Source organism: Narcine bancroftii, chromosome 5, assembly GCF_036971445.1.
Source record: "Narcine bancroftii isolate sNarBan1 chromosome 5, sNarBan1.hap1, whole genome shotgun sequence".
NCBI classification, from domain to species: Eukaryota; Metazoa; Chordata; class Chondrichthyes; order Torpediniformes; family Narcinidae; genus Narcine; species Narcine bancroftii.
Genome location: NC_091473.1, coordinates 255,692,551 through 255,709,880, shown reverse-complemented (window position 1 = coordinate 255,709,880; position 17,330 = coordinate 255,692,551). Strand labels below are relative to the sequence as shown.

At 45.0% G+C, this 17,330-nt stretch overlaps 2 protein-coding genes across 4 annotated transcripts in view; both read right to left on the bottom strand.

Moving 5' to 3' along the window:
* Nucleotides 1-6,520, bottom strand: part of LOC138765557 (C4b-binding protein alpha chain-like) — a 77,880-nt gene extending 71,360 nt beyond the window's left edge. Inside the window, exons 1-5 of the mRNA XM_069942590.1 lie at nucleotides 6,037-6,520; nucleotides 5,729-5,972; nucleotides 4,117-4,195; nucleotides 2,496-2,656; nucleotides 2,107-2,119 (exon numbers count right to left, since the gene is read on the bottom strand). Of these exons, the coding sequence (XP_069798691.1) occupies nucleotides 2,107-2,119; nucleotides 2,496-2,656; nucleotides 4,117-4,195; nucleotides 5,729-5,972; nucleotides 6,037-6,520 (981 nt within the window). The remainder of the gene's footprint in view (nucleotides 1-2,106; nucleotides 2,120-2,495; nucleotides 2,657-4,116; nucleotides 4,196-5,728; nucleotides 5,973-6,036) is intronic.
* A 3,507-nt stretch (nucleotides 6,521-10,027) lies between these two features.
* The window catches only part of LOC138765261 (C4b-binding protein alpha chain-like), a 50,948-nt gene continuing 43,645 nt past the window's right edge, over nucleotides 10,028-17,330 (bottom strand). The window contains exons 8-10 of one of the 3 annotated variants that reach the window (XM_069942300.1): nucleotides 16,966-16,995; nucleotides 14,161-14,190; nucleotides 10,028-10,906 (exon numbers count right to left, since the gene is read on the bottom strand). In XM_069942300.1, coding sequence (XP_069798401.1) covers nucleotides 10,875-10,906; nucleotides 14,161-14,190; nucleotides 16,966-16,995 — 92 coding nt within the window. In that variant the 3' untranslated portion in view covers nucleotides 10,028-10,874. Of the gene's footprint in view, nucleotides 10,907-12,154; nucleotides 13,058-14,160; nucleotides 14,191-16,965; nucleotides 16,996-17,330 lie in introns of those variants that run through there. The other 2 variants (XM_069942298.1, XM_069942299.1) reach the window with 2 other exon arrangements.

The window sequence follows — 17,330 nt, the reverse complement described above, 5'->3', positions numbered from 1 at the left end:
TCCCATCCAACCATTGCTGAATCCATTTCACTTCCTCCTTATTTATACCTAATGCCTCCACCTTTTTTCCTAACCTCCAAAAGCTTTACTAAAGTCTAAATAGACAACATCCACAGCTTTCCCTTCATCAATCTTTTTCGTAACCCCCTCCAAAAACTCAATCAGGTTTGTCGAGCATGATCTACCCCTGACAAAACCATGCTGATTACTCCCTAGCAATCCCTGTACCTCCAAATAATTGTAAATACCATCCCTCAGAACACTTTCCATCAACTTGCCCACCACAGACATCAGACTCATGGGCCTATAATTCCCAGGTTTACATTTAGACCCTTTCTTAAACAGCGGAACCACATGCGCCACCCTCCAATCCTTTGGCACTACTCCCGTGGCTAGTGACATCCTAAATATCTCTGTTAATGGCCCCACTATCTGTCCACTAGCCTCCCTGAGTGTCCTTGGGAATATTTTGTCCGGTCCCGGAGATTTATCTACCTTTATCTTTTTCAACACAGCCATCACTACCTCCTCGGTTATCCTTATATGCTTCATGACCTCCCCACTATTTTTCTTTACCTCAACTGGTTCAATATTTTTTTCCCTAGTGAATACTGAGGCAAAGAAATCATTCAAAATTTCCCCCATTTCCTTTGACTTCTCACTCAGCCTACCCTCGCTATCTACAAGGGGTCCAATTTTATCCCTCACTAATCTTTTAATGCACTTATAGAAACCCTTTAGATTTATTTTTACTCTGTCTGCCAAAGCCTCTTCGTGCCTTTTTTTGGCCTTTCTAATTTCTTTCTTAAGATTCCTTCTACACTCCTTGTAGTCCTCCTTCAACTTCTCAACTCCCTGCTCTTTATACCTCTTGTACACCTCCCTTTTTCTCCTAACCAAATTTCCAATATTCCTCGAAAACCAAGTCTCCCTATGACTTCCAGCCTTTCCTTTGATCCAGACTGGGACATAACTACTCTGTACCCTCAAAATTTCTTTTTTGAATATCCTCCATTCTCATTTACACCCTCACTTGAAAATATCCTGTCCCACTCAATACTCCCCAGAGGTCTCACTAATTGCCACAATATCGTGACCCCAAGTATCTATCCATGCTCTCAGCTCATCTACCTTGTTCACTATGCTTCTTGCATTAAAATATATGCAATTCAGAGAATGACCCTCACATACATTCTCTTTTCTATCTTCTACCCTAATCTCCATCCTACCTTTGTTATCGTTTTTATTCTTATCTAGGTGGCCATGCTTCCTTGACTCTGCTCTCACACTCTGTTCCCCACCCCCCTGCCAAACTAGTTTAAACCATCCCCCAAAGCTCTAGCAAATCTGCTTGCCAGCACATTGGTCCCCCTCCAGTTCAAGTGGAGTCCGTCCCTTTTGAACAAGCAATTATAGAATAAGTGTGAGGCATCAAACCTCTGAAAACTTACAAATTTCTTGTAGGTTTGTTTTCAAATAATTGTTTCTTCATACGAATGATTTTCCTCTCTTGCATGGAAATTTTGAATTTGTTTTTCTACCGCAATGATTTCACAAACCCAGGCAAGGGTTTCATGGCCATGTAGAAATGGTCATGATGAATCTGTCCTCTTTTCAAAGAGAAAGCGGAAGTGGCTAAATTCTTCAAATTCACTTTTTTGGTGTTCCTCGTTTTTATAAGGAGAACACAAGCAGCCTTCCTTTTCCAAAGGATTGTTACTTCATTTCAATCCTGTGTGACCATTTTGTGATGGTCAAGTACCTTCAGCTGGTTTCAAAACTACTCTTTTTGCAGTAATGTTTTCTGAAAATGTCTCATCACATGACATGAAATCATTGCTGTTTTCTTACTTCAAAACCACTTCACATCTATAATGTTAAAAGCAAATGACTTCAACTCTGTCCACTTAAACCTACAATCAATTGGTTGCTTCACTACCTGATACGGAGGCACCAAATCTCAGGACAAGAATAAACACAAGAGGGTTTGTAACTCGGCCTGTGACATCACAGGCACCAGACTTCAGTCCATCAAGGACATCTACATGAGGCGGTGTCTTAAGAAAGCAGCCACTATTTTCAAGGTTCCCACAACCCAGGCCATACCCTCTTCACTCTGCTACAATTGTGAAGGAGGTAGAGCCTGAAGACGAGCACTCAACGACACAAGCACAGCTTCTTCCCCACTGCCACCAGATTCCTGAATGAATAATGAACCAAAAACACTGCCTTACTTTTTATGCACTGAAAACACTGAATTTCATGACTTGTTCATGACAATAAATTCTGATTCTGAAATGCAGAAGATACATAGATCATAAATGTTTACCGAAATCCGAGTGGAAGAAAGTGACTTGGAGTAGTGCAAACAGCCTTTTGTGTTGTCTGAGGAGTGTGTCCGTGATTAGGGTAGTAAGGGGAGGTTTAAAAATCTGATAGCTTTTGGAAAGAATCTGTTCTTGAACCAAGAGGTGCTGGTTTTCAGGCTTCTGTACCTTTTGCCTGGAGGCATCAGTGAGAAAAGGTTGTGGCCAGGATCCTTTATGATGTTGGCTGCCTCCTTGACGTCTTCAATGGATGGGAGGTTGGAGCCTGTGATAGATCTGGCTATGTTCACTACTTTCCACAGGCTTCTGAACTGGGCACTTGAATTTCCCTTGCAAATTGGAGGAACACCATCTCATCTTCCGTCTGGGCACTGTCCAACTGGATGGGATTAACATAGACTTCTCAGGTTTCCATTAAATCCCCTCCACTTCTCTTTCCTCCTGTCACCTTTCCCCAGCTCTATCTCTTCCTTTCTTCCCTTTTCCCTCAGCCTCATGGAGCCAAAATCAATTCTCACCTTTCCATTTATCATATCCAATTAATCCCTTTTGTTGGTCTGGGCTCCTCCCCATGCCAGTCTTCAGTCTTTATTCTGATGCCTTCCTGCTCTTTGCTCAGGCCTCAGGCTCAACACGTTGGTAGCATATCTTTACTTCCTATGAACGTTGCAAGATAGGCTGAGTTCCTCCAGCATTTACTGTGTATTTTTACTAAAATCACGGCATCTGTAGATTTTCATGTTTCACATGAATTCCCAAACCAGCCAATATATTTCCAGATGAATGCCCACTGATTCGCATGCATGCGGTGAGCAGAATGGCCTGTTTCCAAGCTGTATGGCCCAATAACTTTGTTTTTTGTAGATTTTATTTATTAATTCATGATGCAGATATTGAAACATACAATTAATGTATAAAACTTCATCCAAAATTCCAAAAAAATACATACAAAACTAACCCCCCCCCCCCCACCCCCCTTCCCCAACCCACCTCTCTACATCAAAAGAAGAAAGCAAGGTAAATAAGGAGGAGATCACCCATAACAACAAAATTCATCAGTTAATTCCATGGATGGAGTAACACCCCTACTGTGCGGCGAGGGGATTTAAAAATTCAACCTCATATAATCCAAATACGGGCTCCAAGTTTTACGATAAAAAAAATAATTATCACGCAAATTCTATGTTATCTTCTCCAATGGAAGACAAGACTTCAACTCCAGATGCCATCTCTGGATATTCAAACCAGTCTCATTTTTCCAAGTAATTGCCAGACATTTTCTAGCCACAGCTAATGCCAATCTCAAAAATGCAATTTGAAATCTATTTAATTTTAATTCTAAACTCAACCCAACAAAAATACCAAAGGATCTAATGAAAATTTCACTTTCAGAATAACTTCTAAAAACTCCTCCTGTTAAAAAAAACCTCCACATTCTTATGACATCTAAAACATAAATCTGAAGAAATAAAATTAATATTTTAATATTTATGCAGTTAAATATAATTGATGAATAAAATTATAATGAACTAATCGATACCTTACATTTACAATTTTAGTCACTACCCCAACATAACTTTCAAGTGAAGAATTATCCTTTACTCCTGTGACATTTAAAATTGAAAACAGAAAAATCTTAGAGTTGAAGTCAAGTGAATACAAGGTTTACTGTATGTAGCGCAGATAAAAGCTCACACTCGATTAGAGGGAGAACTAACGCTTTTATTAGCTTACAACACAAGTAGGGTTCAGAGGGATTCAGGGTTTAGGTGGGAAACCAGGGTTATACACGGGCTCCCAGGGGGAGGAGCAGGAGGCAGGACCAGTCGTCAGTACAGGACACTTCTAGTGAATCCCATTTCACTGCACTGTAAACATGAGAACACTAAAAAACATCAAAAAACGATGAGGGGACTGACATCAACAAACAAATCATGGAACCAAGAAAATAGTAGATCAGCATTTCCTGTTATGATCATATTTTGTACATTTAGACCAAACAACGTTTCAATAGATATTTACTATGAAATTCTAAAGATAGTGACTATTTTAATCAGTATACTTGAAACCTAATACAGAGCAATAATTATTTTTGAATAATCAAATGTGTTTTTGGAAGTAGGAGATTTTGAATTTGTGTGTAAATATTATTTTTAAACCTGGAGAAGGATGGATCTGGTCCTTGGGCTGAGATTCTAATTAGAGAAAGGGTAATTCTGAGAGGCTGAGGAAGGATCTGGTCAGCATGGATTGGCACAGATTGTTTTTTTGGCAAGAGTGTGTTTGATAAGTGGGAGGCCTTCAGAGGTGAAATTTTGAGAGACAGAGATTGGGTTCCCGTCAGGATTAAAGACAAAGTTCAAAGGCTTAAGGAAACTTGGTTTGAGAGTGATATTGGGAATCAGGTGAAGAAGAAGTGAGAGCTGTATAGCAGATATAGGCCACCAATGAGGTACCTGAGGAGTACAAACAATTTAAGGACATGAGGTTGTGTTGGCAGACATGGTGAAGGAAAATCCTAAGGGCTTCTACAGATATAGAAACGGACAAAATTAGACCTCTTGAAGATCAGAGAGGTCGGCAATGCATGGAGACAAAAGGCATTGGGGAGATCTTAAATTGGATTTGTTCAGGAAACTGACAAGAGTTCTGAGAAATAAGGAAAACAAGCAGTGAGGTCACGGAACCAATACAGATTAAAGAGGAGGGGGTGCTTGCTGCCTTAAAGCAAATAAGGGTGCTTAATTTTCTTTCAAGTTCCTTTCTTTCCTTTTTAGTGTTTTCTTTTAAATGGCATTGCCACCATCATTCTTTTTCATTACAGGTTTCGATGTATTCGCTGGGGGAAGGGGGGTGGGGACAAATATGCACTTTGGGTATGAATATGTACATGGATGGCTTTGTTTATTAGACTTAGTAAGTCTGTGAAAACTAAAATAAAATATTCAAAAAAAAAGCAAGGGTGTGTAGCAGCTGCTACACACAGAAAACACCACTAGACTTGGTGGGGTTTCCAGTAGAACTGTTTATTTGAATTTCATGCGCGCCCCTTTAAGGACAACGGGAGTTCTGCTCCGCGCAGTGGTGATGTCACCACGTGGCCCGTGGCGCGAGCAGTGGTCTAAGCCACAAGGCAGTGAGCAAGCCCTGACAGTACCATCTTCTGCAGCTGCCCCGCCAGCGTGGTTGGACAAACGGGGCGGTTCGCTTACAACCGCCACACAACCCCCCCCCCCACAGAACTGGCTTATGCAACCCACCACTTGAGCAATCAGCCCCTCCGTTTGGGTTGTGCCATCTGCACGGGCTGGCTCAAGTCCACGTGTGTCGGCTTTAGGCGGTCAACTGTGAAAAGTTCCTCCCTTCCCCCAATGTCCAGAGTAAAGGCTTTTCCCGATCACTGGAGGACTTTGTACAGGCCCTCATACGGGTGCTGCAGGCCTTGCCAGATGAAAACGAACTCTGTAGAGTCCAGCTCTTTGGGGACGTTCGCCAGATGCTCGCCATGGTGGGTTGGCGGTGGGGGTGTTAATGAGGTGAGCTTGTTATGGAGGTTCATGAGTAACACCGGGGTCTCACCTCCCAGCTCGGCGTCTGCTCCAAGAAACTCCCCTGGCAGCGACAGCAGTACTCCGTCGACGAACTCTGTGGATGAGACTTGGAGGTCTTCTTTCAGAGCTGTTCGAATCCCAGGAAGGACCTACAGCACCTTGTCTGCCTAGTTGGGACCTCTCAGCCACGCCATGAGAACCGCCGCGAGGTGTCGGTGGAAACGTTCTGAGTCCCTTCGCTTGGGAATGATAGGCTGTTGTGTGGTGGAGCTGGATCCCCAAGAGGTTCGCCAGAGTGCCCCTTTCACTGGTCATGTGGGCTGGGATGCTAAAACGTGTGACCCAGTTCGCGAGCAGGGCTCTGGCGCAGGACTCGGCAGGAGTATCCTTGAGGGGGATGGCTTCTGGCCACCTCATTGTCCAGTTGACCACGGTCAGGAGGTAGTGGGTATCCCTGGACACTGGTAGGGGGCCCACTATGTCAACATGGAGATGGTTGAACCTTCTGGCTGGTGGGTCGAAATGCTGCATTGGGGCTTTGACATGGCGCTGAACTTTGGATGCTTGGCAATGCGTACAATTTCTTGCCATCTGGGCCACTTGTTTCTTTAACCCATGCCAGACGAAATGTTCCGCCACCATGCGCACCGTCGTCTTGACTGAGGGGTGAGCCAGGTCGTGGATCGCCCAGAATGCCTCCTGCTTCCACTGCAGGGTGACTATCAGTCGCAGCGAGCCTGTTAAGACATCTCACAGCACCATGTCGTGGCTGCCTGGCAGCTTCAGGTCCTCAAGGCGCAGGCGGGTGATGGCAGTGCGAAGGGCCTGCATCTCTTCATCGTCCCTCAGGACCTGAGCTAATTGGACGTAGTTCAGGCCAGGGGACAAGTTGTGGATGGTCGGTCTGAAAGGTGCGTCGGTAACGAAACTGTCCTTACTCGCCTGGTGTCGGTTGGCGGTAGTGAACTCCGAGATATAGGAAAGGTGTCATTGCTGGCGTGCTGACCATGACGAGGGCCTGAGCGAGTGGCTTGTGGTCTGTGAAAGCAGTGAACAGTCTGCCCTCCAGTAAGTAGCAGAAGTGCCTGATCGCGAGGTACAAAGCCAGGAATTTTCAGTCGAACGCGCTGTACTTCAACTCGAGTGGTCAGAGGTGCCGGCTGAAGAATGCCAGGGGGCCCCACTGCCCGTTGACCTCTTGCTCTAGGACACCCTGATTGCCGTGGCAAATGCATCCACGGAGAGTGCTGTGTGGGCGTCAGGTCGGGGGTGGGCCAGCAGGGTGGTGCTCGCAAGGGCTGCCTTGGTCTGGGTAAAGGCTGTCTTGGCCTCTTTCGACCACTCGAGTGTCTTTTGTTTAGAGGTGATCAGAGCGAACAGTGGGCGCATTATACGTGCGGCCCCCTGGATAAAACGATGGTAGAAGTTGACCATCCAGGTGAACTCCTGCAGGCTTTTGAGAGTGTCCGGCCTGGGGAACTGCTGTTGTATGACCCTGATTTTGTCCTGCGATGGCGCTGCCCCATCTATGGTGATGGTATGGACCAAAAACTGTAGCGACTCTTTCCCGAACTGACATTTGACCACGTTGACGGTGAAGCTGAATTCAGCCAGGAGGGCGAACAGTGTGTGGAGGTGGGTCTTGTACTCATTGTGATCTCGACTGGCAATGAGGATGTTGTCGATATAGATGAACACGAAGTCCAAGTCTCTGTCCACTGTGTCCATGAGCCGCTGTAAGGTTTGGGCTGTGTTCTTTAGGGTAAACGGCATCCGCAGGAATTCAAACAGGCCAAACGGGGTGATGATGGCGGTCTTGTCAATGTCATCAAGGTGTACGGGGTTCTGGTGGTAGCCCCTGACTAAGTCAACCTTAGAGAACACCTTGGCGCTGTGCAAGTTGGCCGTGAAGTCCTGGATGGGGGATGGGGTAGCGATCAGGTGTAGTTGTGTTGTTGAGCTAGCAGTAGTCCCCACACAGGCGCCAACCCCCAGAGGTCTTGGGGACCATGTGCAGGGGAGATGCCCAGGGGCTAACCGACCTGCAGACAATGACACGCTCCTGGAGGCAGGAGAACTCTTTCACCAACTGCAGCTTCTACGGCCACAGTCGTCTGGCCTTGACATGAATCGGAGGGCCCTGTGTGGTGATAGGCACCATGTTGTGGCACGAAGACAGAGAACTGTGGCCCGTGAGATGTCGAGGAACTCGTCAAGGATACGGGAGTACTCGTCCTTGGGCATGCAGATGGTTGCTATCCCTGGCCTGTGTGCATTAGACGGCTCGAGACGTAGGGTTTGTAAGGTATGGGCATGCACAAGCCTCTTGCCGTTCAGGTTGACCAGCAGGCTGTGCACCCAAAGGAAGTCGGTTCCTAACAGCGCAGTTCTCACCGTGGCCAGTAGGAACTTCCAACAGTATTTATCCTGCCCGAGGTGTACCTGAACAATCCGTGTGCTGAAGGTCTTAATATCAATGCTGTTCGCTGCCCGCAAGGTTGGGCCTCATACTCTCATGTGGGTCTCAAGGGCGGTCGAAGGCAGCACGCTCAACTCTGCTCCAGTGTCCACCAGGAAACACCGACCATTGGTCTTGTCCACCACTTGGAGGAGGCTGTTCATGTGGCCAGCCATCGCACCCATCAGCAGCGGCTGGCCCAGTCGTTTCCCTGGTACGAGCAGGGTTGGCGGCATTTGTGGGCTTGTGCTCTCCAGCATTGGTGATAGAAGCACCAGGTCAACTGGTGCTCCTCGATCTTTTGTCTAGGGGCAGGCTGTGGTCAACTGGGTTCAGGGTGGGTGACCTGGTTCATGGTGGCCTCATTCTCTCTCTCCATCCACCACAGCATATCGACGTGGGCTGTGACCTTCCTGGAATCAGAGAATTCCTTGTCCACTAGCAGGAGCTGTATGTCCTCCGGCATTTGTTTGAGGAAGGCTTGCTCAAACATCAGGCAGGGTTTGTGACCTTCTGCCAGTGTGAGCATCTCATCCATCAATGTGGATGGGGCTCTGTCCCCTAGGCCATCGAGGTGCATCAACCTGGCCGCGCACTACCGATGGAAGAGCCCGAAGGTGCTGAGGTGGAGGGTTTTGAGGGTGATGTCCTTGCCCTCCTCGGGGATCAGGTCATCCACTCTGGCTGCCGCTTCTTCATTGAGGATACTCACCATGTGGTAGAACATGGTGGAGTGCAAGGTGATCTGCCAGAGCCAAAACTGTGCCTCCGCCTGCCCGAACTACGTGCGGGACCAGTGGGTCCAGAAAGGAGGGAGCTTAACTGAGATGGCGCTGATTGCCAATGAATCCATGTTTGACGACTAGATATCATCTGGGCTCATTGGGGTCACCAATGTAGCAGCTGCTACACACAGAAAACACCACTAGACCCAGTGGGATTTCCAGTAGAATTTCGCACGCGCCCCTTTAAGGCCAACGAGAGTTCTGCCCCACACAGCGGTGATGCCATCACATGGCCTGTGGCATGAGCCTAAGCCACGAGGCAGTGAGCAAGCCCCGACGGCACCATCTTCTGCAGCTGCCCCGCCAGCACAGTGGTACATACAGGGCCAGTTAACACCGCCACAGGTGGATAAATCCACAGGGCCTGACAAAATCTTCTCTCGGACCTTAAGGAAGGCTAATGTAGAAATTGCAAGGGCTCTGGCAGAAATATTTAAAATGTCTGTTGCCACAGGTTGTTTAAAAAAAGGTGTCCAGTAGGTGCCCATCTGGAATTATTTTTGCTGGTTGCATCATAGAATTCAAGTGAAACATGAACGTCTGCAGTCACATGTAATTGTGATACTGGAGGAACTCAGCTGGTCTCGCAGCGTCCATGGGAGACAAAGCTATGTCACCCACGTTTCCAGCCTGAGCCCTTCTTCAAGGAATGAGCAGAATTAGCAACTTTCGGAGATTTCCTGCTTCTGGCTGATTCTGCTCATTCCTTGAAGAAGGGCTCAGGCCCGAAACGTGGGTGACATAGCTTTGTCTCCCATGGACGCTGCGAGACCAGCTGAGTTCCACCAGCATCTGGGTGTGTTTTACTACAATCACAACATCAGTATTTCAATTCTGTGAGCTATTTTTGATATTTCCAACAGTTTTTTAGCTTTGTGATATTTTTAAAATAATATGCCCTGTGAATTTGATGGTGTTGCATACACCCAAGTGAGTTTATTTGTTTTATATATTCTAAATCCAATGTTAAAGTTTCCTCAGTGAAACTTTTGTGATGAGGATATGTCCTTTTTCCATTGTTAGAATATCAACAGAATACCTTACTTGTTCAGTCTTTTAAAGTCCTCATTTCAACACAACATAAAACACAGTCAGTATTCAACTCAGCTAAATCCATCAGCAAGTACATCAAAACTGGAAAGTACTAAAATTGCACAAGCTATATTGATCTCAGTTATGAATTTACAAAATATATTCATACTCTCAGACGACGAGAGCAAAGTAGAATGTTGGGCCTTTTAAGAAACAAACAGATTTAAAAAATCAAGTAAGGTTTGACTGAAACAAATACACATTCATGTTCCGTTTCCTCTTTAAAATCAGCTTGTAGTTACATTCACCGTCTCTGTCAAACCAGCTGCTTGCGAGTACATTGGAACTGCTGTCAAATATTTCAGTTTTAAAGACACATATTGAGTCACTGCTTCAGGGCTGTTTTACAGAGTTAATAATTCTATCTACTGTGCGTGGTGTTTTTAATTTTCTATAATATCATACAGAACTTGATCAGGTCAAATTCCGATTTAAAAGTCACGTGAAACATGACAGGACCTTTTATTATTTGCGTGATTTCTCATTTGCATGCTCACATAGATGAAAAACTCAACCAAACTCTACTAGAAATACAACTAAAGACAAAATCAAGATTTTATTTCTTCAGGAAAAAAACTCTTCTTCACCAGAAAACATTCCCATCTCTTTCAATTAATGTCTTGAGACAGAAAGTTAAGGTCCAAGCACAGAAATGACACATTCAGCACTGGTTAAGTGGGTAGATCACGGTGACTGCACAGTAAAAAAAAATCTTAAATGAGTGTTAAAATTAAAACATGAAAATCTGTAGTCATCATGATTGAAATAAAAACACACAATGCTGGGCTGCCTCATGCACCCGCAATGAGCTTCGTGGCCAACTTCCACCCCGATCTCAAACTCACCTGGTCAACACTCTCCCCTTCCTGGGTCTCTCTGTCTCCATCTCAGCTTTCCACCGACATATATTACAAACCCACTAACTCCCACAACTACCTGGACTATGTTTCCTAACACCCTGTCCCCTGCAAGGACTCCAACCCTTTCAATGTCTCCATCTCCACTGCACCTGTTCCCAAGATGAGGTCTTCCAGTCCAGATCTTCCAAAATGACTGCTATTTCCACAAACGTGGCTTCCCCTCCAGCACCATCAATCTAGCCCTCACCCACATCTGCTCCATTTCCCACTCATCTGCTCTGTTCCCCTCTGCCCCCAAATACAACAAACATAGAATTCCCCTTGTGCTCACCTAACACCCCACATGCCTCCACATCCAACACATTATCCTCCAGAATTTCTGGCACTTACAACAGGATCCCCACTACTAGTCACAGCTTCCCCTCTCCTCCCCTCTCTGCCTTCCATAGGGGCCACTCCCTCCGTGATTCCCCACCAATCTCCCCCCTCCCCCGCTGACACCTTCCCCTGTGGCCGCAGGAGTGGCCACACTTGCACCCACACCTCCTCCCTCACCACAGTGCGGGGCCTCAAAAAGGCCTTTCAAGTGAAGCAACACTTCACTTGTGTATCCACAGGACTGATTTACTGTATCCAGTGCTCCCTTTGTAGCCTCCTCTACATCTGTGGCACAGACTAGGAGATCACTTCACTGAATACCTTCTCTCTGTCCGCACCAGTGACAGAGACCTCCCAGTGGCCAACCATTTCAGTTCTGTGTCACAGTCACACATTCCTGAGTCTGTCCATGGCCTCATGTACTATCCCACTAAGACTACCTGTAAGTTGGAGGAACAACCCCCAATTTTCCATCTGGACGCTCTCCAGCCAGATGGCATTAATATCCGGAGTCTGCTAACCTGCTCTCCTCTTCCCCCTTCCCATCCCCTTTCCAGTTCTCCTCCCTCCCTTCCCCTAGCCATCCCTCCTCCCCTTGATCTCTGCTGTCCCCTCTCCCCCTTTTCCATCTATCACCTCCTGCCTTTGCAACCACACCTCCCCCCCACCCACTCTATTGATCGGATGCCTGCTGACATTTTTCCATTCCTTGATGAAGGGCTCAAGCCTCAAAGGCTAGTTCTGTATTTTTACCCTTGCTTATAAAGGACACTGCTTGACCAGCTGAGCTTCTCCAGTATGGTGTGTTTTTAAATAATTGTTGTGGTAAAGACAGCTAAAAACAAATTTAAAACTTTTTTTTCAAAAGTTAAGAGAAATAAGCCAGGAAATGAGTATCTGGTTCGAAAACAATCACCAAGCTTTTGGACAGATTTTACTCTAAGTGACCAACAGTATTCAGTAATAGGCATTTAAAGAAGTTAGCCAGCAGATGAAATACCATGAAAATCTGTTGTGCAGGAACCTCAGCCTCCACTGTAAATTACTTTGAGTAAGAGGATCTGTGTCTGTACGACGGTTAGTGACAACGCGTTAGGTGGAACATGACTTTAGATAATGTTGCAATGGGATGTTGAGTGAGTGGATCAACAATGGTAAATGTGCTTCAACCTGGACTGTTTATTTCTAAGAATTAGGAATCAAAATATTTTCAAGTTGTCAAAGAATGGGAAGAATTTAGTCCAAGAATTGAAATCATCAACAACTAACACTGGACAAAGAACATTTTGCTTCCTGGACACTTCTTGGAATATTTAATGGATTTTGGGGGGCTGATCGTGAAAATCGCCTTAATATATTCCACTCACGTTCTGTTTTTAGATATGATTTCCTGTCATATTTTAAGACTACTTCTAGCCTACAAAACCATGTGGTGCAACAGGTCACTGAAAATTCATTTTCTCCATTCGCCCTTGGACGTCTTCCCCGCTGATCTTGGTGCAGTCGGTGACGGACACGGGGAGAGGTTTCTCGGAGACATTGCGACCATGGAAAAGAGGAAACGGGGCATCTGGAATCCATAATGCTGGCTGACTGTTTTTGAACACTGGCATGAGAGACATCAGATGCTGAGTAGAAATGAAAATCAGCGGCCAAACATTTTTAGGTCAGTTAACTAAGACAATGTGTTGGCATCGTTGTGCGATTATACATGCTATTACCTGCTCCCAGTTCATTTTGACTGAGTGGGACCGTCACTTTAAAAGAACAAATCAAGCTGTAAACCCTGCAAGTTCTGTAGATGACTGTGGCTGCCAGCAGATTGGGACAGCATGTACTCATTCTCACTACTTCTGAAGAGAGAGGAAGTGTACCTGGATCACAGGTGCTGAGACCATGTGACCAACATATTAAAGAAGCAGTGTACTGTTTAATCAGAGCCCATTAAGGAAGCAGGCACAGGAGCAGCAGCTCTTTGAGGAATACTGTGCTTAAGTGGCTTCATGTGACCAAAGGAAAGGTCACTTTTAAAGGGGATTTGTTGAATCCCACCGTGGCCAAAGGAAAGGTAATTTTGAAGGGAACTGTTGAACTCCACCCTGACTAAAGAAAAGGTCACTTGAACTAACCCACAAAAGTATGCTCCAATATTAACAGTGTATCAATGAAATTTCAAAAGAAAACTTGATTAACATCAAAAGGGCAGCGCGGTTGGCGTAATGCTTAGCACAACGGCGTTACAGCACCTGCGATTGGGACTGGGGTTTGAATCCCGCGCTGTCTGTAAGGAGTTTGTACATTCTCCCCGTGTCTGAGTGGGTTTTCCCCGGAGACTGGTTTCCTCCCACTGTTCAAAAATGTACCAGGGGCTGTAGGTTAATAGGGTGTCATTGGGCGGCACAGGCTCATGCGTTGAAATGGCCTGTTCCTGTGTTATATGTCTAAATTACATTAAAATTAAATCAAGGATATTTAAGCAGACTAAAGCAAAAAAGCATGGAAATCAGCAAGCATAAAAATGACCCAGTAAACATGGGGTAAACTTCCATTTGCTTTGTTCTTGTGCGAACATATTTAATGCAGCTGTCTCTCTTCTAAAATGGGCTAAACTCAGAATGAACAAATGAAACTCATCTCTGAAAGAATGCTGGTGACAAAAAGTTGTGCTGCAGGCAGAATTAAAGGAGAAAACTATTTGAAATGACGTACCCAAGATGATAAGCAATCCATACTGCTGACCTACAGGAGGAAACATGAATATTTAAGTTAACTGAACGCTGTAAACGTGAACACTTGACTTGTACATGTGGGTAACAGACATGAGGATCACAGAAGCTAGGATATGAGATGGGAATCTCAACATGATCATGGTTGATTATCCACTTCAGCATCTGGTCCCCACCTCTTCCCATATCCTTCCATCCCTTCCACATTAAGAAATATATCCACCTCCTTCTTCAATGTATTTCATGACTTGGCCTCCACTACTTTCTCTGATAGAGAATTCCTCTCTGGGTGAAGACAAGACTCGTGATAATTCCACCCTACATCCTGACATGGTGATCCCCCCTGTGGATCTGAATTTTCAGCCACTGGAAACCCTTTCTTGAAATCTAGCCTGCTTGATCTCTAGAGATTTGTAAAGGTTTCAATGAGATCATCTTCATTTCCTAAACCAGAGAATTTAGCCTAACTGACCCAATCTCTCCTTGTACAACAATCCTGCCATTCCAGAAATCAGTCAAGTAAACTCCTGTCACCTCCTTGTATTGCAAGGACATCTTTCCTCAGATGTCCTCTAAACTTCAAAGGAGATCTCAGCAGACTCTGTGGATTTGCAGAAAGACATCCTTCCTCTTGTACCCAAAACCATTTGCATTCTAGACTGTTTGTTGTAGCTCAACATTTGCTTCCAGTTACTGACATACAAACACACTGGAAGTCTCCGTGTACTCACCCCTTTCTCAATCTATCACCATTTGCACAATTATCTCTTCCCATTTTTAGAATGAACAGGGATGAGATTTGACCACTTTAAACTTCATTTGCAATGCATCTTCCCACCCAACTAACATAAGGGCTTCTTTGTATCTTCGTCACTGCTTCATTCTTCCCCGCCCCCACCCCCCCTTAGCTCGCATCCCTAGTGCTCTCCTCCCGCACACAATCGTCTGTCCACTTAATTTTCTTTTATTTATTCTTCCCATTCCATTCCTCCTTCTGGTCCCATTGTTTCCTACCCACCTGGCTCCACCTATCACTGGCCAGCCTCTGTCCAACTCTCTCCTGCACGTGATTCCATCTACCCATTATCCCTTCTCCATTTGATTCCATATATCGCTCTCTTTCCTATGTATTACTATCCACTGAAAACAGTCCCAGTGCTGGCTTTTGACCCGCTTACACCTTTTACCTGCAAAGCTTTCAGTAGTTTGTGGCTAATTTTTCATCCTGCTCCCAGCTTGTTTTCTTACATTCCTTTAGGAACACCCAACCTAAGCTAGAGAGTCCTTGAGGCTCACAGTTGAATTTCTTCATGACCCATTTACATTGATGGTTACCTGAAGAATTAACCACATTAACAGCAACTGCACTTTCTGAGAAAACTGAAGTGGGCAAGGCTACTGTCCACCATTATGTCAACATTCTACAGGAGTTTTATCGAGAGCCTGGCCACCTGCAACACAGTGTGGGTACGGTTGCTGCAGAGAAATGGATCGGAGGTCAATCCACAGGACCATAAGAGTGGCAGAGAGGATCACTGGGGTCTCCCTCCCCCATCGATGCAGTTGACTGGGATTGTTGTCTGAAGAGGGCGCGTAAAATCATCAAGGACCCCCCACCCCCCCCCCCCCCCCCGCACATGGCATCTTTCAGCTGCTCCCGACGGGGAAGAGATACAGGAGGATCAGAGCCACTACCAGGCTGAGGAACAGCTTCTTCCCACGGGCAGTGAGAATCCTGAATGGCCAAAGCAACTGCTCACACTGACCACCCGAGACTCTCATATTCATGAAGCAAAATCTATTTATTTATTTGTATAGATGAATCCTTGTCCTGCATATGTATTGTTTGTCTGTGTGTTATGTCTGGTTATGTGTCTGTGTGTTTTGCACCAAAGACCGGAGAACACGGTTGCGTTGGGTTGTACTTGTACAATCAGGTGATAATAAATTGATTTGACATTTCTCTATAGATCTCATTTTGATCCTAGGTTCTTTTTCCTTCTGCCTTGAGGGAATTTACAGTATTGGTTCCCTTCACAACTTTGGTCTGGAGCCTTTCATTAAATATCTGTTCTGTTCTCTCCATTCTGCAATTTAAATAAATTAACAGGTTTATTTCTTCGTTTCTTCAGGCCTGATAAAGTATCCTTAACCTGAAATGTTGACTATTTCTCTGTCCATGAACACAGGATTTTTATCTTTGTTGCACAATGTATTATATAGAAAATGAGAGCAGGAGAAGACCTTTTCCAACCATCATATTGATCAAGGATGATCATCCAGATTCAGTATCCTGCTGCAGCTTTGTTTACGATATCCACTTGAAAAATGATGTCAAGCTCTTTAATCATTCTCTGCAAAATATCTCATCTCAGTCTTAATGGATTTAATTCTCATACTGTCATCTCTGCTCTGGAATCTCCAGCCATTAGGAATATGAAAAAGAAAGGGTCCCGACCCAAAATGTTGACTGCCCATTTCTACCCATGGATGCTGGCTGACCCACTGTTTGCATTGGAAATATTATTCTGACAGAACATTTTAAAGTTCCATGAGGTCCCTCCAAACCACCAGTGACTATAATGCTCTTTTATTGGTTCTGCTAACCAGGAGTTAGTCCGATGAACCTTTTCTGAACTCCTTAAACAGTAAGAATATCCATCTTCAAATACAGAGACAAAGACTGCACACAATACTCAAGGTAGTCTCACCAATGGCCCATTACAATTGCACCCACTGCCACTAAATGGAAAAAGAAAAGCATGTGTAGCCCAGACGTCCTTCTTACCAACATTCCTTCCTGCCAGACTAGCTGCCGCTGAAAAGAAAAAAGAAATGGTTAAAGATTATCTTATGGACATTTCACAGCTGTCTCACACCTATGACTGCACACAACCTACTTGGATCTAAATCAGGGAACTTCCTATTCATGAACAGAGTGGGAATACTTCAGGGATCTAACATCGACGCCTTGGACCAAAGGGGCTGCTCCTATGCTCTGCAGTTCTATTTCTATTGCAATAAAGTGGCTCTTTACTACCTTCTTTAATTGGAGTTAAGCAGTAAATTAATTTCCATATGTAGATGCAATGGATAAGGATTTTCAGAAGGTTTTTGATAAAAGGCCAGTCATCAAGATTCAAACTCATGGAT